The sequence below is a fragment of the Manis pentadactyla genome, chromosome 2 (assembly GCF_030020395.1).
Source record: "Manis pentadactyla isolate mManPen7 chromosome 2, mManPen7.hap1, whole genome shotgun sequence".
Lineage (NCBI taxonomy): Eukaryota > Metazoa > Chordata > Mammalia > Pholidota > Manidae > Manis > Manis pentadactyla.
The window spans coordinates 91,586,681-91,610,454 of record NC_080020.1 but is presented as its reverse complement, the minus strand read 5'-3'; the positions used below and the strand labels follow the sequence as shown (position 1 = coordinate 91,610,454).

Sequence of the window (23,774 nt, the reverse complement as noted above, 5' to 3'; positions counted from 1 at the left end):
GCAATGGGGAGCAACCGAAGGAATAAAGTGATATGCTCTCATGAGCAGTTTGGGAAGATCCCTTCAACCTGGCTGCAGCATAGAGAAGAGACTGGACCCAGGGCAAGCGTGGAGGCACATAGGCCAGCTGAGAGACTCCTGTGTGTAGATATACATGCACAAAGTCTGCTGCAGCCGGGTTTTGTGAAAACATCTTCTCCATGTGGGGCAGGCTCTCGCTGTGCTGAGGGTCCATGCTGTAAGCAGCTGACCATTCATTCCTTCAGCAAAAGCCAGAAGACTAATTTCCCTGCAGATGCCAAACACAAAAGCTTCCATGCAGATCCTCTTCGTCACCCTATGTTGTGCCCCATTATTTTTGTGATGTTTGCTTTTCTGCCCTGTGTCATCTCTTGCATTCGGAATGTAGCTAGAGAAGTCCGATCTGAAATACAAAAGCCAAGAGAGGCCAGGAAGATGCTTTTCGCTTGTCACTGTGCCCCTTCTTTGTGCAAATGCCAGTAGCACATTAATTGGCTGTAAAAACAGACTGCTTTGACACTTCGCCTCAAGGAGAAATGTCTAGGTCTAGCATAATTTCTAGGAAGTTTTTATATTTCATTCCCCTGAAGAAGTCTCCTGTTTTCACTCTTCTTTATGCCCTCAGAAAAGACATTTCCAAGTGCACAAAAGCTCATCATTGAAAACTGATGGAGTTTACTTTTAGCCAATAGATAGACAGATAGATATAGAGGTATGTATATGGAAATTTATGTGTATATAATATAGGTACAGATACATAAGCACATACACACACACAAAAACATAGAAAGCCTTGAAGGATATATATCAAAAATGGTTATTCTCAGTGATAGGATAACAGATATTTTTGTTTTGCATGTTTTTAATTTTCTAATATTTCTACAATAAACTTTTCTTACAAAGGATAACAATAAAAGTTTGTAAGCAAAGTTTTTTTTTTAATGAATAACATTTAAGAACAAGGGATACTTTCTTTATCTGTGAACATTGTTTGAAAAGCTTAGTCCTGTAATTACTACTCTAGAAACAAATAAAGTATCTAAACCCTCCTAACACACTAGGCAACCCCCAGAATGCCTATGAGGAAATCCTGTATAGGAATTTATAGTTTTCCCTAAAAACTCATCTCATTCAGCAGCTATGGCAATTTATTTTTAGCTGTTGTCCATGTGACCATTAAATTTTGCAGAAATGGGTTAAAATACTTTTCACTATCACTTTTTAGCAATAACTGTCCTTGTTTCTTGCAGTGATTTTGGTGACACCTGTCTTGATTGAGCTTAAGTTGTAGACCACCAAAACCTACATAATTTTTCACAAACTGTAGTCTTAATGATATTTCCTAGATAAATGCTGGAGCCCAGCAATTTGTTTCAACTCCTTAATATAGCTGTTATTCACATATTGAAATGCCACATCTTTTTCCTTATGAACCATGAGTCTGTTAGTACTGAATTCAGTGTCAGTATCTTAATTAGACTCTTGATTTTTAGACAGGTAGCACTTTATCCCATTTCACAATTATGTCGTTTTTAAAACTGTAGGGTAAAAAAACTTTTTTTTAACATCTGTTCTTTGCTCAAATGTGAATGAACCATTGAGGTATATCCAAGGTACAATACGAATGGTCTCTTTTTCAAAATAAATACTTAACATGATACTCATAAACTGTGAGAGAATCCTACTTCATTCACTTAACAATAGAACATAATGCTTCATTATACAATTTTTAGTATCAGTAGAAGAGTATATTCATTACTTTTTTTTCCAAATTTATCTAGTTCCTTATTAGTTTCCATTTTCCACTTGTATTAATATTGCTGCAGTGTACATCTTTTACATGAATCATTTTCTTATGTTTCACATTATTTTCTACATGTATTCCCAGGATGGGAATTATTAAATAAAAGGGAATGATCATCTTAAAATTTTCAGATATATATTAACAGATTTTTAAACATCACTCCAATTTACCCATCTTCCAACACTTGATGTGTTCATTCATTTCACCTTCCCCAACGTTGATGTTTTTACATTTTTGGAAATTTTTTCAATGAAAGATACTATTTGTTGTGTGTTTTTTGATTTCACATACACATAGTTTAGTGAAGTACCTCCCTGTCCTGTGGATGTTAAAAACTTCCCTACTAATAAGCATGTAATTTAAAGTTTAAGGGTCTTCTCTATAAGCAAATTTATGCTTTCCAAATCAGAAGAGTCATGTTATCTCAGCAGGAAAATGTTAGAGCAAAGGCAAGCTGCATTGTCAAGGCTTGTGAATATCAATCATTGCTGCAGTTTTGTTATTTTCCTCCAAAATTAAAAGTCTAAGTATTTTCATCCTGGTAGGGTATTTTCTTTTCTACCAAATTTAAGTGTCCCTTCTAAAATTACATTTATCCTTATCAGAAAACTTAGCAGTCTAATTGTTATTTCAGACCCTTGCGCTGCTGAACCAGTTTAAATCTAAACTCACTCAAGCAATTGCTGAAACTCCTGAAAATGACATTTCTGAAACAGAAGTAGAAGATGACGAAGGATGGTAAGGGCTTTGATTTCTTTATATTAACCACGAACAAATAGACTCTGAACAGAGGCACTAATAGGACATTTCCACATTTTTTTTTTCAGGCTTTACCTTAAATCATACCCCGGTCATTACAGGGTCTTAGCACCCTTTTGTTTCATCTCGCTTCAGTAAGCATATTTTGATTGCTTGGTGAATACCTAGTATTGTGCTAGCCAGTGCAAAATACACAAGAAACATGACACTGTCCCTGCCCTAAGTAACTTTCTAGTATTGTGGAAAAGATAATACTCACATTAAACAGCCTTAAATTTTCTAAATCATCAGTTTTTTACACTTTCCCACAAACATATAACTCAGTAATCCATTTCATAATCCTACTAAGTTCCTTTAACAATCTGTGACCTACAGGATCCTAACAATGCCTACATAGTTAACATGTTTTTATCTTTGAATGTTTTTCAGCTTTTTAAGGCATGGATAAGAAATAAAGGAATTACTGGCTTGTGCATGTCCTGTGCTTAGCACTTTGTCCTATACTGGCAAAAAGAAAAAAAAACGAATTGTACTTTCCCTTATCACATTCCTCTGTCCTCTAGTTGACTGCACATGTAGTATATTAGGACTCCCCACACCTAACTGCCTGCACCTCCCACTATACCCTGGCTCAGGCATATACTGCAGGCAAGCCAGCGAGCCACCCCCCACACATGACTCACCCCCTGGAGCCTCTGAACTGTCACATGTGCCATTACCCTAATGCAGAATCATAGCCTCACTCCTCTCTGCCAAATACCATCTCTCCCCTATTTCAAAACTCTGTTCAACACTCCCATCCTTCAGGAAACCAGTCAGCAAGATTTGTTGAGCACTCACAAATCTAGAGGGTGGAGGAAAGAGGGCTGGGACATGCATTAAAAAAGACATAAAAACACTTATTAAGAAACACTTAAGCAAGTAAGACTGCAGCTATATATAACTTTAATCAAAAGGGCTGAGGGAATGATGATTTGAGTGGAATGAATCCTATATGCCCTAGAACTGTGAAAACACTTGCATGTTTCTCAGTATACAGTTTCTGTATGATCTGGGTATGATGCCAATTAAAAAAAAAAACCTAGGTCTCTTTTAATTGGTTTGTATTACTTATGTGTATTTGTTTCTACTTAAATTCAAAGTTGCTTATAGGCAGAAGCTGGCTCCTCCCATAATTCTGTGCCAATGGTGAAGGCTCAGTGAGTGTTGATTGACCCATAGAGATAAGTGTACATTGCGTAGAAGAACTTTCTGTTTTTCATATGACTAGACAGGTTTAGTTTTATTTTGGATTCCTTGAATATCTAAAAATATCTCTCAAATGTTTTGGGTTCCACCACCACTCAATAAATGTTTTGCCAAGTTCTCTTCCCCTTATTTTTGAATCCATATGCATTTTTTAAGGAAATATGATCCATGTGTTTCTGATTCATTTACACTTAACTCATCAAGATGGTGTTTTGTAAGAGCAGTTTGATGCCCAATAAGTTTTTTTAAACTTTTTATAAGCCATTTAAGTCCTTTTTTATTGAACAGGAAAGTCACCAACAAATTTAAACCCAGAAGTTTCATTTGAAACTCATAACCCACAGGACTCAAATTTATTTTTAACTTGGCAAGACCATTTAACTTCCCAAGGATCTTCCTAACCCCTAGGTTCGGTATTCTCTCATTTTAAATTCCTCATTAGCTTTAGATGCCAATTAGTGTTTTTTAAAATGTCATTATTTTTTTTTGCTATTTCATAATACAATCATTCTAACATCCACATTAGAAAGTTAAACAAATGGGAAAACTCCACTGGATGGGGAAAAACATCACTGGTCAATGATGTTAACCAATACTCTATCTGGGGAACAAAAATAAGTGGTAAAGGAAGGGGAGATAAGTTAAAGGAACCATTACCAGGTCTTTAGGGGGTTCAGCTCTGCTTTCAGTTGCATCTCCTAAGCCAGAAAGGCAGAACTGTACACTCTGTACCTACACAGTTTTTTGTATTTGTTTTATTGAACATCTAATACCATTAGTGTTCAAGGCACTATGTAGAATCATATTGCATACGTTGGGCCCTTATATAGTGTCTTCTTATTGCAATGCAGACTGAAATTTTTGTAACCTGATAGACAACAATATCATTTCTGTTCATAAATAAGGTAGTTCAGCTTTATTAAGTCTCTGGTTGTTTAGATCATCTCCCATAAAGTATATTCCACTCAAAAAAGAAATCTTGTATTTGAAATGATTTATAGCAAATATTATGAATGCATGGCATGTGCATGTGTGTTATGCATAAATTACATGGTTACCAGACTATTTTTTAGGTCACGGTTGCGCTTTTCTAAGAAGTGAAAGTCAGCCAGTGTTGTACTACACTGTCAGGGTCTGTTATCTGAGGTAAAGTGATTGCTTCTAAGACATTTTTATGTGTCCACATGAGTGACCACACATTGAGGGATCATTTTCATTTTCTGTCAAGATAGAAACCATTACCAATTTGTTATGTTTTCTTTTACTTGGCAAACTGTTCTATTCGCATTTTTGGCCGAACTGCTGTATTGGCATGGTATACAACAGACATTTGGGTACCATTCAGCAACATTCTACTTTTTATGCAAAAAAAAAAAAAAAAAATTGGGGGGTAAGAGAAAGAAAAGAAATACGATTCTATTGTAAACACTGTATATGGTGTTTGATAATCATTCCCAGATTTCACTGTCTAACAAGGCATTTAAAGAAGTGTTATTAGTAGATCTAAACTGAAATGTATGATAGAAATTTTTCACTCAAAATCATTAGGATTCTTCCTTTGCTGGGATATATACTGACAATATTTGGTGGCGGTGATGAGCACCACATTCCAGTGTAGCAGTTAAAGTAACCTCTTTGCCACTACATTCCTTCATCCCATAGCATCACACTCTTATAGCTATGGAATCCTTTTACAAGCATGGATTTTATAAAACCAATTAGATGCATCAGCCAAAGGATTCATATGACCATATGCCATATGCCATTTTGAGTTTGGTTAGATAAAGCTTGGTTAGCTCCAATAAGGTTTTGAGAGCTGTGTCTGACATGGCAGTGGAGAGACTTGTAAAAAAGAAAGTCACTTGCTCCTTACAGAGCAAAATCGACATTTCAGGGAGAAGAGAACAATTCAGTCAGAGAGTAGACTGTGATCTGGTGAACATTATTCACTACTATGTGCCATTGAAAATTCTTTCTAGATTGTAAAATCTAAGATTAGTGTAAAACTTTACAGTAAATATACATGATAAAATAATAAAAAATATAAAGGTCTGTCTGCCTTCCTCCCTCCCAATCTCTCTCTCTCTCTGCCACCATTTCCCATAGTACATACAGCATTCAGTTATTTTAAGTAGAAAAACACTAACAGTTACATGGTTGCTCCAAGTAAATATTTTAATAATGACTTTTATTATATAAGGTAAAAGATATTCACTGTAGAAAAACTAGAATACACACCCCTCAAAAAAAATTAATTCTGCTAAAAATCCAAATGAGCTTGAAAGTGAATTCTTCTGCAGTCAAGCCTCCAGATGGAAACACAGCCTGCCTGCAACCTTGTGAGACCCTGAGCAGATGACTCAGTTAAGCTCAATGTTCCTGACTCATGGAAATCATGAGAGTGCCATTAAAGGAGAATTGCAAGAATTAAGAGCTTATGCAGATGGAGAACTTCCTGATGACATTATCGTGATGGTGACCAATGAGAAAAGTCAGGACCAAATGAGAGAGGACCTGTCCCTGTTTCTAGGGAACAACACAATTTGATTTACCGTATGGCTTCATGGTATATTAGACAAACATTGCTCTGTTACAACTGACTCCTCTAGTCTAAAGTCTTCTGATAACAACATCTTTGACAGTAACATGCCTTCAAACCAGGGCAGTTTCAGTTGGGGAGATGAGGGAAGGCACGAAGCTGCAGTGCCACCCCTTGCAGTTTCAAGCACTGAAAAGAGGCATTCCAGAGTTGCTACAAGTTCACGGAGCAGAAAACCACTAATGTCAGACAGACTTATGATGATGGAGCTGCAACCCGAATAAAGTCAACAGTGAAACCTCTGAGGGAGCCAGAACCCTCTAAAGATGTGTTTGATATTAAGCTGTAACCAGATGATCTTATTGATGAAGATCTGTTTTCTACAGGAAAATCCCTAATCTTAGAGACAACCTACAGTGACACTTATGTATGGTTCTTCTTGCTCTTCCATTGAAATTTATCAGCCATCTGCAAGTCACAGTGCAGATAGGGTTGCTCATTTAAACAGATTGCAGTTCCAGTAGGAGCAGAACCGTATTCATGCTGCCAAGCAACTTGACAGACAGAACAACCAGGTATATGAACAGGACATTTGTGTGAACCAGAAGTGCTTACAGGCATAGAAGAGACTTATAGTCCCTTCTTTAGAAACAAGTCAGAAAAAAAATGAGTATTTGGGAAGAAAAATTTCAGAAGAGAAAGTTGCCTGTGGTAAGTTCAGTTGTTAAATTTAAAAAATGCAGTCATGGAGGAAAAGAAGAGGAGGAACATGGTGATTGAGGGTCCTGCACAGAAGTATCTCCAGCAGCATTTCAATGCCAGTAAAGCCTGAAAGGACACCTTCACTTCCACCTTCTAAACAAGTTAACAAGAATATAATTTTGAAGGCTATACCCAAAGCTCAAAAATAACAAAAAAAACTATTCTACAGTCTCACAGACACAGACCCTTCCAGTTGCTCCCAGAACTTGAACTCCTCAAGAAGAATTGCTAGCAGCAATGGTCCAGGGGCAAAGCAGGATCCCCAGAATAAGTCTACCCATTAAAGAAGAGGAAACAAAAGGAGATAATATAGAAAAAAGTCAAGGAACTCTGCATATCAGTCAAAGTTACTATGACACGGAATCTATGGTCCATGCAGACACAAGAACATGTGTTCTGAAGAAGCCAAAGCTATCTGAGGAAATAGTAGTGGCACTAACCCAAGAGGCAGGGATGACAACTGCGATACCCTTTGGGTACTTTCAGGACACCTTATGCAGACATGAGATCGTGTACAACCAGATAAACCTGCAAGTCCCAAGTTTATAGTGGGAGCTCCCCACAGCTCCCCAGGATACATGTCAGACCAAGAGGAGGACATGTACTTGGAGGAATGAAACCTGTAAGCCAACCTACAGCCTCAAACAAGGGACTCAAAGTCCCCTCCAACCGCAGCAGTTGCAGTGATGAGCAGACAGCTTGATGACCCACATGGTAGCTTCTCATATGGTCTCACAAGTGCCATGGCCATTATGGAGACAAATACTGAGACAACTGGACTTCATGTGGCACAGAAACCAGAAAAACTTTTGGAGCACTGTGAGTACTGGCCTGCCCAGAAAAATGGAGACAAGTGTGCATACCTTCACCCCATTTCACCTTGCAAAGCTTTCCCCAACTGTAAATTTACAGAAAAATGTTCATCCACGTTGTAACTGTGATGCAAAACGTACTAAACCAGATTGTCCCTTCACTCGTATGCGTAGAATTCCAGTACTGTCTCAAAAACCAGCAGCTACAACACCAGCACCACCTTCTTGTAGTCAGCTGTGCCATTATTGCCCTGCCTGTAAGAAAATATGGAATGTGCCTCTGTCATCTAAAACACTACAGATTTAGCACTCACTGTGCAAGACCCCACCATTACTGTACCGCCCAACATGCCTTGAAACGTATTCAACCTCGAACCACTGAATGACATCCAGTCCTACCTGGCAGAAGGGTATTGACTTTGGAAGTTAACATTTACTGATGAAAAATATTCTACAGAACTTGTCAAATCTTTGAAACCTGGGGTATGTTGCTTTCATAACATGGAAAAAAAATGAAGAAGGCAAATTAATATCTTAGTATTCATACAAAAATAATTTTGACATTGGTGGCACAGAGATCCCCAAATCACCCTCTGAAAACTGATAGGCTGAAGTCCCATGTGTCATAATGGTCCTTATTTTTCAGAGGTTATGACCCAATCTGTAGGTCCTAGGAAGCTTTATTCCAGGTTGCACTGTGTGATCTTCTTCGCAAGCAATACCAATGCAGTGCTTTCTGAATTAAATGTGCCCAACAACATTGACTTAGACCTGCTACAGCGTAATTCTTACCACTCCCACAGCAACTACACACATGCCCCCATGTCTGTAGCATGCCATTTGATTTTATTATTCTTGTTTGCTTTTCTTCCCCAGCTCAATTATATTGAGATATTAACATATAATAAAGTATACAACATAATGATTTGATACAAGTATATATTGTTAAATGTTTTCCACAATAAGATTAATTAACACGTCCTTCACCTCCCATAATTTGCTTTTTTGTTGTGGTACTGGTGTTGCTGAGAACACTAAAGCTCTACTTTCATAGCAACTTTCAAGTATCCAGTACAGTACTGTATGCTGTATTTACCATGCTGTATCCCCGAACTTACTCGTTTTATAATCGAAAGATTATACTCTTTGACCAATATCTCCCCATTTCCCCCACCCCTCAGGCACTGAAACCACTATTCCACTGCCTGTTTCCATGAGTTCAATGTTTTTTAAAGTCCACATATAAGTGAAATCATACAGTATTTATCTTTATCCTTATCTGTCTATTGCACTTAAAATAATGACCTACAGGTCCATCCATGTTGTTGCAAATGGCATAATTTCCTTCTTTTTTAAATGGCTGAACAATATTTCATTGTGTGTCTGTGTGTGTGTGTGTTTCTGTGTGTGTATCACCTTTTCTTTATCCATTCGTCCATTGATGGACAGAAGGACACTTAGGTTGTTTCCATGTCTTGGCTGTTGTGAGTAGTGCTGCACTGAACATGGTAGAGCAAGTATCTCTTCAAGATAATGATTCTGTTTCCTTCAAGTAAATACCCAGAAGTAGGTAATTGAAATTGCTGGATCATATGCTAGTTTCATCTTTAATTTACTGAGGAGCCTCCATACTGTTTCCAAGTGGCTGCACCAATTTCTTTTTCTTACCTGATTGCTCTGACTTCCAGTGCTATGAATAGTTGTGGTGACAGCAGACCCCCTTGTCTTGTTCTTGATCTTAGGCATTTTCAGCCTGTTATTGTTGAGTATGATGTTAGATATGGGTTTGTCATGTATGGCCTTTATTATGTGAGATATGTTCCTTCTATAAACAACTTGTTGAGAGTTTTTATCATGAAAGCATGGATGAGTTTTATCAAATGCTTTTGTGGCATCTGTTAAGATGATCATATGATTTTTTTTTCAATCTATTAATATTATGTATCACATTTATTGATTTGCATATTTGAACCATTCTCACATCCCAAGGATAAATCTCACTTGATCATGGTGTATGATCCTTTAATGTGCTGTTGAATTCAGTTTGCCAGTATTTTGAGGATTTTTGCATCTATATACATCAGACATATTGGCCTATAGATTCTGTGTCTTATATTATCCTTATCTAACTTTGGTATTAGAGTAATGCTGGTCTTGTAAAATGAGTTTGGAAGTGTTCCCTCCTCTTCAATTGTGTGGAAGAGTCTGAGAAGAATTGGTGTTAATTATTCTTTAAATGTTTGGTAGAATTCATTAGTGAAGCCATCTGCTCCTAGGTTTTTGTTAGGAGATTTTGACTACTACATCAGTCTCTTTGTTATTGGTCTGTTCAGATTTTCTGTTTCTTCATGATTCAGACTTAGTAGATTCAGTTTTTTGAGGAGTTCATCCATTTCTTTTAGGCTGTCATATTTGTTGGCATATAATTGTTCACAGGAGTATTTTATCCTTTGTATTTCTATGGTATCAATTCCAATGTCTCATCTTTCAGTTCTAATTTTATTTATTGAGTCCTCTCATTTATTCTTAGTGAGTCTAGCTAAATGTTTGTCAGTTTTGTTTATCTTTCAAAAATCCACCTCTTAATTTTGTTGATCTTTTCTGTTGTTTTCTATTCTCTATTTCTTTCATTTCTGCTCTAATGTCTCTCTCTCTTTTTTTTTTTGGTGTTGCTGAGGATATTAGAAATATTTTATTTGCTATTTATTGCTATTCTTAAAAGCATTACTTTAGAGTAGTAGTTTTTAAACTTCAGTGTGCCTAAAACTCATTCCATGGCTCACTCAAATGAGGTTGGTGTTGATATGCTAGGTTTTGGTATTGTCAGTGTTTTGAATTTTGTCCATTCTAATAGATATGGAGTGGTATTTTATTTTTATTTTTATTTGCTATTCCCTAATGACCTATAATGTTGATCAACTTTTCACATGCTATTTACCATCTGAATATCTACTTTGGTGAGGTTTGCTAAAGTTTTTTGCCCACTTTTTATTTGAGTTGTTCATGTTCCTATTGTTGCATTTTAAGAGTTCTTTGTATATTTTGGATAACAATCCTTTATCAGATGTGTCTTCTGCAAATATTTTCTCCCAGTCTGGGACTTGTCTTCTCATTCTCTTGACACTGTCTTTCACAGAGTAGAAGTTTTTTATTTTAATGAAGTCCACCTTATCTTTTATTTTTTTCATGGATAATGCCTTTGTTGCTATATCTAAAAAGTCATTACCATAAACCAAGATCATCTGGATTTTCTCCTATGTTATCTTCTAGGAGTTTCATACTTTGGTGTCTTACATTTAGGTCTATGATTCATTTTGAGTTAATTTTTATAAAGGCAGTGAAGTCTGTGTCTAGATTTTTTTTTTTTTGCTTGTGCAGCATTGTATTTTCACAGATTTTTTTTTGGCAGGTCCGCAGAGTTACTTTAATATGAAATCTCATCATTTCTTTTAAAACCACTTGTTTATTTTAGCCAATTATCAATTATTCAGATTAATTAATAAGATTATACAAAATAATTGACAGAGTAGAAGTCACTTACATTTGACTGACAAGGAAGTATGCATCCTTTTTATACTCTTATTCTTCTACTGGTAATAGGAGATAAAGGTAGCTCTAGATCCCACCAGTTCATTCTTGAAGCATGTGTTTGCATGTGCTCTGTTTCAGGCACCCAACTGGAATCTTTATGTTATCTTCTCTTATTTAACCCTCATAAGAGCCTCAGACGGTAGCGCCCATCTATGAAGGATTACAACTTCATCAGATAATGAGTATTAGTCCCATTTTATAAATGAGGAAACTAAAAGTTCAATGAAATAAGGTTATTTGCCCAAGATCACACAGTAATAAATGGTGAGGCTGTCAGTCCCACTTAGGAGCTCATGCTGCTTCCAGAAAACCAGCTTTTGTCACTAATGATGTCAACATAAAGTGATAATAAGTAAGATGAGGGAAAAAAATTCACTTGACTTTCAGAGACCTTTGATTCTAAATAATAATATCTGTCTTCTGGAGCTGGTTGTATATATTGCCCAGAATATATCTGTTCTCATTTTTGGAATACTTTCCAAATTCCCTTCAAGAAATGCATCATCATGGAGACTTTCTGTAATCCCATATATGGTAATCCCTGCTAATCATACAGTGGGCTATTAAATCAGACTGACTGCCTGGGTTCAGATCCCTTCTCTGACAGTGACTGCTGAATGACCTGAGCAAGCAGTCTCTCTTGCAAGCTCAATTTTTTCTCCTGTGCAGTGGAGATAATAATACATACCTCAGAGTTATTGTTAGAATTAAATGAGATAATTCATGTAAAGTAGTCAACACAGTGCCTGACTCCTAGGGAATGCTCAGGAGTGTAGGAGAGGAAAGGGGTACATGGTACCTGGATAGTATTGGTAAGGCTGGACAAATTACTCACGTAGCATGTTGTAAATTAAGTAAGCAAAATGTTAGTTATACAGTCCTCTTGATGTAATGACCTAAAAGAAAATTAATATATAAAGAAAAGGCCAATGTTAATTTTCTTTTGCTATGATATCTGTGACCTAAATGGAATGTAGATACATACATTAAATTTGCTAGTAGTGGTCAATGGTTCTATTTTGAAATCTGTTGAGAAAAAGAGAAAGTATAGTAAAGCAGGTTCTTGAGCTAAATTCAGATTATAAAATGCTCAGGCATGCAGAGTTTAGGTAATATAAATTTAACATTCATAGAGAAATAGGAGGAGAGTGTGGGCAAAATTACCTTTTCTATGTCAGGAACATGTGGTCGTAGATTGTGTACTCTCTCTAGAATCTTTTTTTCCCTTTTCTTTTTGTTAAGCTGAGAGTGTTTGGGAACAGAAAAAAGCAGCATAGGCATAAGTAGTTTATTTCTATTAGAAAGTTTAAGGAGTTGGGATTACTACAATGTAGTTAAAAAGTCATTGCACAATAGTAAATATAGCAACCAAGCCAGTACCAAATGAAAGTTGTCATTATACACGAGCACTCAATAAACTATCAGCAAGTGTTCTGATACTTTAGCCATATCTGAAAGTTAAATGATGCTTAAAGCAGGATTGAAAAACCTAAGTAGTATGATTCCAAGTGAAATTTAATGAAAGCAGATGCATAATTTTTACATAATTGGTGTATTTCTCTAAAGGCAGTTTTAAGGAATGTGTCATTTTCTTAGAGTTACTAGATGAAAATTTTGTCATAATGGTTTTTTTAAACAACCTAATTTGTATTTATAATACATGTTCAATATAGAAAACATGAAAAAACAGAAAATAAAAAAATACTACTAATTTCATATCCCACAGTTATCATCATTAATGTTTTTGTCTATTCTCATTATGTATATATGTATATAGTATATATATAATTTTTCATTATAAGCCTTTCATCAGTGAATAATCCAGTAAATATTCTATGAATCCACTGTTATTTCCTTAGGCTAAGGGAAGTAGAACTGCTGAGTCAATTATGTTTTTATTACAAGATTTTATCAAGGTATAATTAACATATAAGAAAATGCACAGTTCTTGTCTGAGTTTTGACAATTGTATGCATCCATGTAAATACCACCAAAACTAGATATAGAATATGTACATCACCCCAGGAGGTTCCCTTGTGCCCTTTTTCAGCTAACCCCCTTCCCTAATCACTCACTGATTTCTGTCAGCTCAGGTGTGCTTTTGAAAACATTTTTGCTAGATTGCATTCCAAAAGGTTAAATCATTTATACCTGTACCAGCAATGTATGAAATTGCTAGTTTCTCCTTACTCTAGGTATTATGTGAGTATGTATGTGTTACAATGTATCACAAAATTAGATTTAGATATATTCATCTTGGCTAGTTTCTACTTTGTATTATTTTGTATTTCTTTGTTTACTGGCAGAGTTGAACTTTTTAAATACGCTAACTGGCCATTTGTATTTCATTATTGTTGTGGTGGTGCTTGTTAATTATATAGTCTAATATGATTATATATTTCTTGTTGATTTACAAAAGCTCTTAAATATTAAGGGTATTATTTTTTGTTTTTGATATTTTTACCAGTTTGTAATTGCCTTATAATTTATTTATGGAGGTTTTGTTTTGTTCTGTTTTTAACATAGTTTTAAATTCGCATTGCCAAATCTGCCAATCTTTTCCTTCATATTTTCTGCCCACTGTAATTCTTTAGGTGTTCATAATCCTAGGATTATATAAATTCCTAGTTATATCTTTCTTTAATATTTTTATGATTTTTTAATTTTTAATTTATATCTTTAATCCACCTAAAATTGAGTAGTTGTATTATATTAGGTCAATGTTAACAACTCTCTTTTTTCCCTAAGTTGCTAACCACCAGAATTGAATACTCCTGTGTTTCCCTTACTGACATTAAATGTATTCTCTATCATAGAGTAAGGTCTTATGTATATTTTGGGGTCAATTTCATTATTTTATGTGGATTTTTCTATCTACTCCTATGTTAGTATTTCACTGCTACATTATTGTAGCCATATAATAGTATTTGGCTACTATACTATTATATAGTGTGTATATATATATATATATACATATATACACACTAGCAAGTTGGACCTTAATTGTTCAACACTCATATTTTTACTTTAAAAATGTAAGTGACTGGATAATGTACTACATTCTTATTTTCTTTTAGTTAACCACATCTGGAAAAAGATTATACAACTGACCATGGAATCAATAAAAAGGCCCATTATTTAACAGGTGGCCACTACCTGAATTGTGGCCCTAATGCCAAGAAGGAAATAATCAGTCTTTACACCTTCAAAGTAATGGAAAAGATTGCATGTGGAAAATAAGTAGCATGAGGAATAATTAAAAAAAGAATAAAATCTAGGATATTTGATTGCCATTTTCTGCTATAGGTTTATAAATGTTTTTATGAGAAGTTTGTTCAGAATTTTTTCCATCTCGCTGATACTGAACAAAAGCACAAAGGACTCACAAAGTCATACAATAGACAATATCCCAGTTTTATTTTACGTGATTTGAATCCCCAGGACATCTAGGATGGCCATGTATAAATTCAAGTCACAAAGTTTTCTTCCAAAGACATTCATTAATAATCTTTGTACTTCTTAACATTTTGAATTATTAATATCCCTCTCTTCTCTGTTATTAATGCAGATAATCAAGTTAAATGTAATAATATGTTCTGTTCTTTGTGTACAGATAATTCAGTTGACCATGATATGTAAAATGTTGAGCTTGGTCTGTTTTTTAGTACAAATAAAAGTTATAGTAAGAAACTAATTTTTACTGAACATTTACAAAGCACCAGTCAATCTTTTTTAAACCTTTAAAGCTAGTAGATATTGTTCTTAAGCCCAAATTATATGAGAAGAACGTGAGGCACAGAAAAGTTAAGTAACTTTGGTCAGGATCTCATAGCTTGTAAGTGGTAGGTCTCAGAAATAGCCAGTCATACTTGGCCCAATAGTTTGATTTTATTCGTTTTCAAGGACATTATCTCTTGTTTGTGATTTGTATTGCAACAATTTCTTTACCTGATCTAGCCTGTGTGTTTTTCATGTTTTCCAATAAAACAGTGTTGTTTTAAACTACAATAATAAGGCCAAACAAGTGACTTTGGTGCCTTATTCCTTTGGTAAAAAATTGTCTAGCCCCCTCTTAAATCATGGAAGATGCTAAGTCTATGTCCCTAATATTATGATCCCTATATTATTTGAAGAATTAAAATTCAGAATTTTTTTTAAAAGTTTGTTTAACTTGAACAAGAAGTTCCTGCCACATTTACCAGTAATTTTTCATAGCAATATACATAGTAGAGTGGTCATGAGGATGGGATTTGGAGTCAAACCCGAATTTGAACCCCAGATCAGAAATTTACCAGCTGGAGGATCTCGGGCAAATTGTGTATCCTTTCTAACCCTGTTCCTTAAAGTATAATCTGGAAAAAAAGATTCACACTTCTTTTTTCATATGTGCCAATACTTTAACGCTTTAACTTCTTAATTCCTAAAAATGCTTTGAACATTTGTGAAAATAGAATCTTAATTTACTTTTAATCAGTGACAGAGAGAAGTCCTTATATTTAAAACTCATAAGGTTTTTCCATAAATATGTTTTAATAGTTAAAATACAGAAATGAAGGAATCATCCAACTGATGTTTTTAAATATATTCTAGAAATCATAGGAAAATGTCAAAAATTATAAATGAAATTGCTGTTTATATTTTAAGTAAACAGAATTACAGGAGAAAAATAGTTGGATATTTGGGGCTTATAACATCATTCCCTATCTAACTAATTTTGATTAATTCATCTGAAATGAATCTAAAAGCTTGTGATTTTTAAGTAGTTGTACTTTCTTCAAGTTACTTTCAACACAAAGTAGATAGTAAAGATCACAGTAATTCATAGGAAGTGACAGACAAAACGTGAATGAGTCCAGAGATCAAAGAATAATAAAAAATATATTTTAAAAGCCCAGGAAAATGAAGTCAGTGGGATTTTTCATGTCCAGGACAGTCAACTGAGAAGGAGAAGAGGTTAAAGAAGAGAAAGAAATCAAGAAGGAAAAGTAAAGATGAAAGAAGACTCAAAATGGGAAACAGAAACAGAGGTTTACAGGAAGCAGAGAAGAATGCCACAGAAATAGCAGAACTCAAAAGAGGTTTTAACAATTGAGAATAGGAGAAAAATAGGAACAAAAAATTAAAAGTATTGGAACAAACAAAAGTAAGTATAGGAAAACAGAGCATTCGGTAAGCCAAAGAAAGAAGAAAATACATACTGGCCTTCAGGGAAAAAAAAAAGATGAAAACCAGGGGGTTTTCTTTTACTGTTGCTCACTGTTAGCACAGGGAAAGCCTCCGTTGGTCTGAACTTTGAACACATGTTAATATTTCTCAGTTTGTGAGTTTTAAAAGCCAACTATTAAAGATGTCTTGTTTTCCTTAGTTAAAAAGAAAAAAAGTTCTCATGTTATAGAGTATCTTTAATAAATATTGAGAATTGCTGGAGCAAATGTGAAAGATGTAATTTTCAAAATGTCTTCAGCAGCATGGGAACAGTCAGTTTTCCTGCCTGTCTAACATGCCTCACACACAGCGGGACACAGGTGGGAAGATTTAAGAGGCTTTCCAGAATAAATCTGCAATATGCATTCTTACACCTGCCCTGGGGTTTAACCAACTGCTCAGCCAATAACATTTAATCTGTGGCCCGTGTTCTAGCAAAACAACATAAGGAAGAAAGAGTTGCGATTCCAAAGGCCTGGTAAGCAGCTAGGATACATGGCTATCCGCCTGTCTCTCTCAAAGAAAATGCATGAACAAAACAACTTCGCTAATGTGATGGAAACTTATTCAGGGCAAACTCTGTGAAAGCAGAATCAATAAAGAAGAGATTTCTTCATCCAGAAGAAAAAGGCAGAAAAAGAGAGGACTTTAGGCATCAGGCAGAGGGCTTAGAATTAAAATAGCCACCTTTCCAAGAGTCAGCAACTCTGACAAGGGCCTTATTATAAAGAACAGCATTAGTCTTCTGTAGCAGTATTTATATATCTGTGTAAAATGAATACTAGGGAACCTTGTCTATAATTATATTCCTTCTTCATTTGTCACTACCTTAGAAAAGATATTTGTAACTCATGATGAACAAAGATTTATATTCTGAATACACTAAGAATTCTCACAAATCCATAAGTAAAATGAATATGCCATTTTGTTTAAATGAACAAAGGACACAAACATACATATCACAAAAGAAGGAATACAAATAGCCAAAAACATTTGATGGTGGGAGTGGAGTGATAAAAACAAAATCAGTCAATTAATCGAGGCAAAATAAGGCACTCTGCTGAGTGTGTGAATTGGTATTTCCTTCCTGGAGAGAAGCTGGACGATATGTATGACATGCCTTAAAAATCTACAAATCTTTGTTCAAAGAATTCTACTTGGAGGAATTTATCCTAAGCATTAGTAAAGAGTCTCTATTACAAATGATAGAAATATCTTAACCAAAAAATGGGGAATTTATGAGCATGGGAAGCTTATGGAATGGAACTGGGGCATGGCTGGATTAGAGAGTCCATTAATGTCAGGAATCTCCTTTTTTCTGTCTCATGGTTCCACTTTCCTACAGTTGGCCCCATCCTCAGGCAGAGCTCCCCCTACAGGGTGGCATATGGCCTCCAGAAGCTCTAGGCTTATGTTTTTATTGTGGCCAACCCAGTAGTTCCAGAAAAAGTCCTTGTGCCAATTCTGTTTGCCCTTACAGAATCCAAATGCCCATGCCTTGATATAATCACTGATTATTCTGGTCAGGCCGATATACCATGTGCCCCCCTCCCAGGACAAGGGTGGGGGTGTCACCCCACTCCAACCGCATGGACTGAGAGTGGGGAAAAGTCTTTTTTCTGAAAGGAAAAGAGGAACTAGGCTACCAAAAGAAAGAATGCTGGACGAGGCAAAAAAAAAACATTTACTACAAATAAAATTCCGATATTTATTACTCACATAGATTTTATTCACAACATTGTTTATAAGGTGAGAATTTAAACAAGCCTAAGAATCCTACAATATAGGGTGGTTGTAAATTATCTATAGGATCAAATATGAGACAATGAATAAAATGTAGAAGTAGAGCTATTCACATAAAAAAATGTTTGTGGTATAGTTGGGTATGAAAGGTAAATTATAATTATATGTATTATGATCTCTTCAAATATGTATATACATACAATAAATATATACATGCATCCATACATGCACACTTAGACATGCTAGAGAAGAGTACAGGAAGTGCTGTGCCTTTGTGCCTGTAGTAGTTACTGATGAGCTGTGGAGTTACATGTAATTCTTTTTGTTTTTTTCTTTTCTGCCTCTCAGGATTATTTTACTTTGCATAAAGAAAAAACACACAAACAATGAATACATGTTAACATACTATGAAAATTATAAAAATAAAATAAATTTTATGTAATTCTTTGGTACTGTAAACAGTTTCTGCCCTTTGAATGGCTTGTAGTCTAGTATGGGTGGGAAATGTTTTAAAATATACATATAAACCTCCAAAGTTAGGTGGGATCAAATAAGTTTTGTGTCTATTATGATGTACATGAAAACATTTTGAAAAAGTCTATGTAATATAGTAGAATATTATTTTTAAAAGACAAGTATTTATCCAAGCTCAGTTTATATGAACACATACACACTACAAAGTACAAAATTAGTTGAAAAGACTTTTGGACCGCACTTCTGCAGACGTGATGTTTGAACCTCATTCTAACTATGACATAAACAGGGCACATATTACTCCCCTCTTCGCAGATGAGGATCAGAGGCCTGAAAAGCAATGTGACTTTCCTACAGAAACAGTTAGTGACTGAATTACAACCAAACCCAGGTCTTCTGAGTGCAGTCCACAAAAGTTCCATAGAAACTGTTACAGAAATTGAAAGCAAGAGCAGTCCTGAGGCCCTAGGCAGTCAGTGAAGATTTTTAGCAGGAAATGGGATTTAAACTGGGTTTTGAAAGGACAGTGGGAAGGAGATAGGAGGGCATTCCAGAGAAGTGACATGGACAGAGAGTGTGCTGCAGTCCATCGATGATACAGAGCAGGGTGTGGTCCTTTCAAAGAATCAAATGTGGGTAAAACTTGAAAAATGTTTTGTCTTGCTGAATTTTTCTTTAAAAAAAATGTTTTGCTTTTCAAATACAAATCTCTTTTCAAGCCCATCCCCACCACATCCACACAAAATGTACACCAGATCGTTTAAGTTTCTGATCCATAGTCCCATAGCATAATAATTGTAATAAGAAGGAGTTATTTACTTGGGTTTCTTAAGAATCCTAAGTTAACAGAGAAATGAGCAGCTGTCAACACAGTATACTAAAGACAAATTATGTGGATGACAAAGTTTCACAAAGAACGGCAAGGCCTTTCAACCCAGGTAGAGGAAAATTATCTGTGGACAATATATGCATTTTCCTCCACTTCAGACCTCGAAGACTGAGTAACAAAGACAAATGTCAATCATTAGGTAGTTTAACTGGCCCATCTGGGAAAGGCAAGTGTTGGGTTTTCATCACATCAAGTTAGTGGCCACGGAAATACTTTGTTTTAGCTTCTTGAGTATTACCTATCCTCTGGTATTGTGCAGTTTGAGAGCTACTTACCTGGAAAACTCAAGGATTTACAAACATAATTGCTAAATAATTTTGAATTATGTATTAATACTATCAAGGAGAAAGGTTACCAAAACCAGAATTCTAGCCAAAGCTTTTAAAGGTGACTGGCTACCCAGAAACATTTATTTATTCAGGAACATTTATTGAGAAAATTCTTCTTGCCAAGTATTAGTGACAGTGCTGATAACAAAGACCAGTAAAACAGAGCCAACTGCAGTCTAGGGAAAGACTAGTCTAGAGAGATGCACAGAAGGGGCCTTAATCTTACTGGTAAAAGAGCAGGACAGGCCAGGAAAGGGATCAGGACTGGTTCCCAGAGGAGAGGATGCCTCAGCTAGTAGAATGGAGAGAAGTATATCCCCCCATAGACAGGCAGCAGGGATGCAGGAAAGAGCAGGTTCTGTTCAGAAAACTGTAAGTAATTCGGGATGTGTGGGGCATAATATTTCATAGGGAAAGAGACATAAGAGATAGGAGAGGGAGCAAAGGCCAAATTAGTGAGAACACATAAGAAATTTGGGTTTCATTGTATAGACAATAGGAAGCCACTGAAGGTTTAAAACGGGAGAGTTCCCATGGCTATATGAGCATTTTTCAAAAATAATGTAACAAAAAACACCTGGATATCATCATCAACTGTAAGGCACTCCTTTGTAGTTTGATGGCCGAAAGGAGATTGCCAGACAGCCTCCTTCACACGGCCAGGCCATGGGCCCCAGCTCTGCCCTCCGTGGACTCCAGCTGAATGGGGCATCCCTACCCAGCGTCCTCATTTTAGGTAGTAGAAGGAGGAACTGGGACTGCAATTCCAGAGCGCATTTATGAAAAGCAGTAAGGATAAATTTTACAGTGAAAATTAACTCCCTTTTTGTTTTCAACCAAGAATTCACCTAAAACAGGTACCTTTTCCCAAAGAGTTCCAACATTGCTCAAGACATTTTTGGAACTTCTCTCTTGGAATTGCTTTAAAGGCCAACCTGGGAGCCACACAAATATTCATTCTTGTCTCTTTATAGTTGCATTTTTTAAGTTTTGTCTTCTGAAATAAGCACTACCCAATCTTATTTTTTTATCCCACTCACTAGACTCAACACTTTTTTTTATTAAAAACAATTTTTTGTTTTTTTATTTGTTTTTTTTTTATTAAAAACAATTTTTGTTTATTCCTAAAGTTAAATTCATTTTCATGAGGTAAAAGTTCGTTACCTCTTTCTTTCAAGACATTCAAGAAAGTACCCAGTCAACTACTTACTAGCTACAAGTTTCTTAAACATGAGCCTCACAGGTTGGCTGTTAAATGGGGGTGGTGGTAACCGCTATCCTGCTTACCTGCTACATAATTGGGAAGATAACACGAGACAGCATGTGAAAGCTTTTTGGAGGGCGCCATGTCAATGCATGCTCTTAATTCTTGTTGCCTCACACTTCGCAGGCAATTCCAAAATGTACCTTTGTTCTGGTGTCTGTGTGTTCATCTCCTTAACAGACTGTCCACCTTAGGGTAGCAGGGGCTGGGTCCTTTTTGGCTTTGTGTCCCCAGTGTCTGACGTTGGGTCTCAAACAGCAAAAGTCCTCAGCTGTTTGTTGAATGAGTAATTGAATGTAGCTCCTTGTCTTATTCTCAAATCATATGTAAGAAATGGATAATACACTCAGGATTATTAAGTTGACATAATAAGCTCAGAGGCCACTTAAGCTTTTTCAAGTATGCCAACAGTTTGTCATTAGGAACCAACTGTTCATCTCCTAAGGGATCAGAACAAACCACTGATTAAATCAATCTGAAAGTGTAAAAGTTCTTAAACTTTAGTGCTATGGTCTGAACTTTGGTTCCGTTTTTAAATTACCAGGAAAAATTTGTCATTACTGATGCTGGGGCCCTCTCTTGGGACAACTAAATAAGTACCTCTGGAGGTGGAGACTGGCATTGATAGTTTTTTAAACTACCCAGGTGGTTGTAAGGTGCAGCCTGTGTTTGGTACAGGGCTCTAGGATTAGAGAAACATTTCTTCTAAAAAAGAAATCCTTGATATTTCTACATTAGGTACCATAGGAAACGGAAGATCACATAAATCATGTTCCCACTAGAGTCTACAAGGAGCAAAAGCTAGCCATCGCTGAGACAAGTACAGTGGAAAAGCAGCCGTCAGTGTGTGCTGAGCTGTGAGAGGTCATGAAAAGGACTTGTGCTGAGTATGAGACTTTCTGCAGAGCCTGCTAGACATTTCAGAAGTTTATCATAGAAATAAAAGACAGTCCCTGCCCACAAAAGGAGGTCAAGTGTTAGTTCAGCAAACCAGCTAGTACCAGCCAGCAGGCCTGGCCAGTACAAAGGGTCTGAAGGCTTTGATTCACAGCGCCAATCACCGTTCTCAGCACTGGGAATGCAGCTGTGAACAAGACTCAAACTTATCTTGAAAAATGAGTCTGCTCACAATGAAGTAAACAGGCAATTACAAAATGGTGAGGGATGATGAAAGAAGCGAAATAAGGTTGGTGAGATAGGAAGTTCCCGTTGTTAGAGGGTTTTAAGGGTCAGGCGGGGGTATTTCAGTCTCAGACAATGGTGACAGTTGCTCGTCAAAGGAATGCTGTGAAAGAACTATATAAGAAAGATTACTTTAGAACATTTGGAGGGTTAGAAGGAGGAGAGATAGTACAGATGTAGGACAGTTAGGACACCTACAACAATCTGAGGGTGGGGTGGTAAGTTCCTAAATTAGGGAGACTTGGAAATGGGGAGGAGTGATCTATATTCCCAGTGGAAAAGATAGCTGCTTACATTATATAAGCCTAAATAATTTAAATGCATTTCAGTCAGAAATGAATTACTAATATTAGAATTCTACATTACACTACTTATAGTACATCTAAGAATAAGTACTCTTGCATTCTCCATTAATATTAATTGCTGTCATATCCTAATCTGTTTCAAAATTGTGTGAGAGCTATAAAAACTGGATGTCATTATCAGTGAGGTTAGCCAAGGCCTATGTAGAGTTTGGGGGTCAGCTCTTTTGGAATCAGTTGTCTACTTTTGTTTATAATTCCACACAGTCCCATACCCAAAAAAATTTACCTGTCAAACATAGCTCTGATAATGGTAAGCCTTCATATTTCTATAACATGCTTAAGTCAGTGTTCTAATCTAAGAATCTGAACTTACATAAATTTTTTATTAATCAGAACTAAATTGTTGTCTCTGCCTTCAAGTGGACAAGTTCTAAATTTTTCATATGCAAATGATCAGTGTATAATTAATTCCAAAAAATTCCCTGCTTTTGTCAGGCCAGTTGCACAACCAGCCACAGAGTGAATAGTATGGAGTTATTGGGACATACAAAACTGTAAACTACCGGACCCTATATACTGGAATTAAGTCTGTATTACTAGTCTGCATGTGTATTCTCACAGGAGACCATAAAATGTGGGCATGCTTTCAATTCAGGCAGCCTGTGATTTATGGAGGCATACAGGTCAGGAGTTTATTATGCTGAAAATCATAATAACTGTTTTGTTTTGCTTTTTAAAATGAAGTGACCGAAGCATGGTGAAAGATAAATGGGTGAAGCATTTTGATTATGCTTTTATTTCTATTAAACATTAAATATTATTGCTGGGTAACCAGCCATGGTAAGTA

General features: G+C 35.9%; 1 protein-coding gene and 1 pseudogene across 4 annotated transcripts in view; both read left to right on the top strand.

Annotated features, from left to right (window-relative positions):
• CWC27 (CWC27 spliceosome associated cyclophilin) overlaps window positions 1-23,774 on the top strand; it is a 201,421-nt gene that overhangs the window by 160,161 nt on the left and 17,486 nt on the right. For 2 of the 4 annotated variants that reach the window (XM_057494890.1, XM_036887715.2), the window contains exon 13: window positions 2,460-2,563. In XM_057494890.1, the coding sequence (XP_057350873.1) occupies window positions 2,460-2,563 (104 nt within the window). Of the gene's footprint in view, window positions 1-2,459; window positions 2,564-2,652; window positions 2,899-3,726; window positions 3,752-23,774 lie in introns of those variants that run through there. The other 2 variants (XM_036887716.2, XM_057494889.1) reach the window with 2 other exon arrangements.
• On the top strand, window positions 3,892-7,775 carry LOC130681514 (zinc finger CCCH domain-containing protein 14-like; annotated as a pseudogene).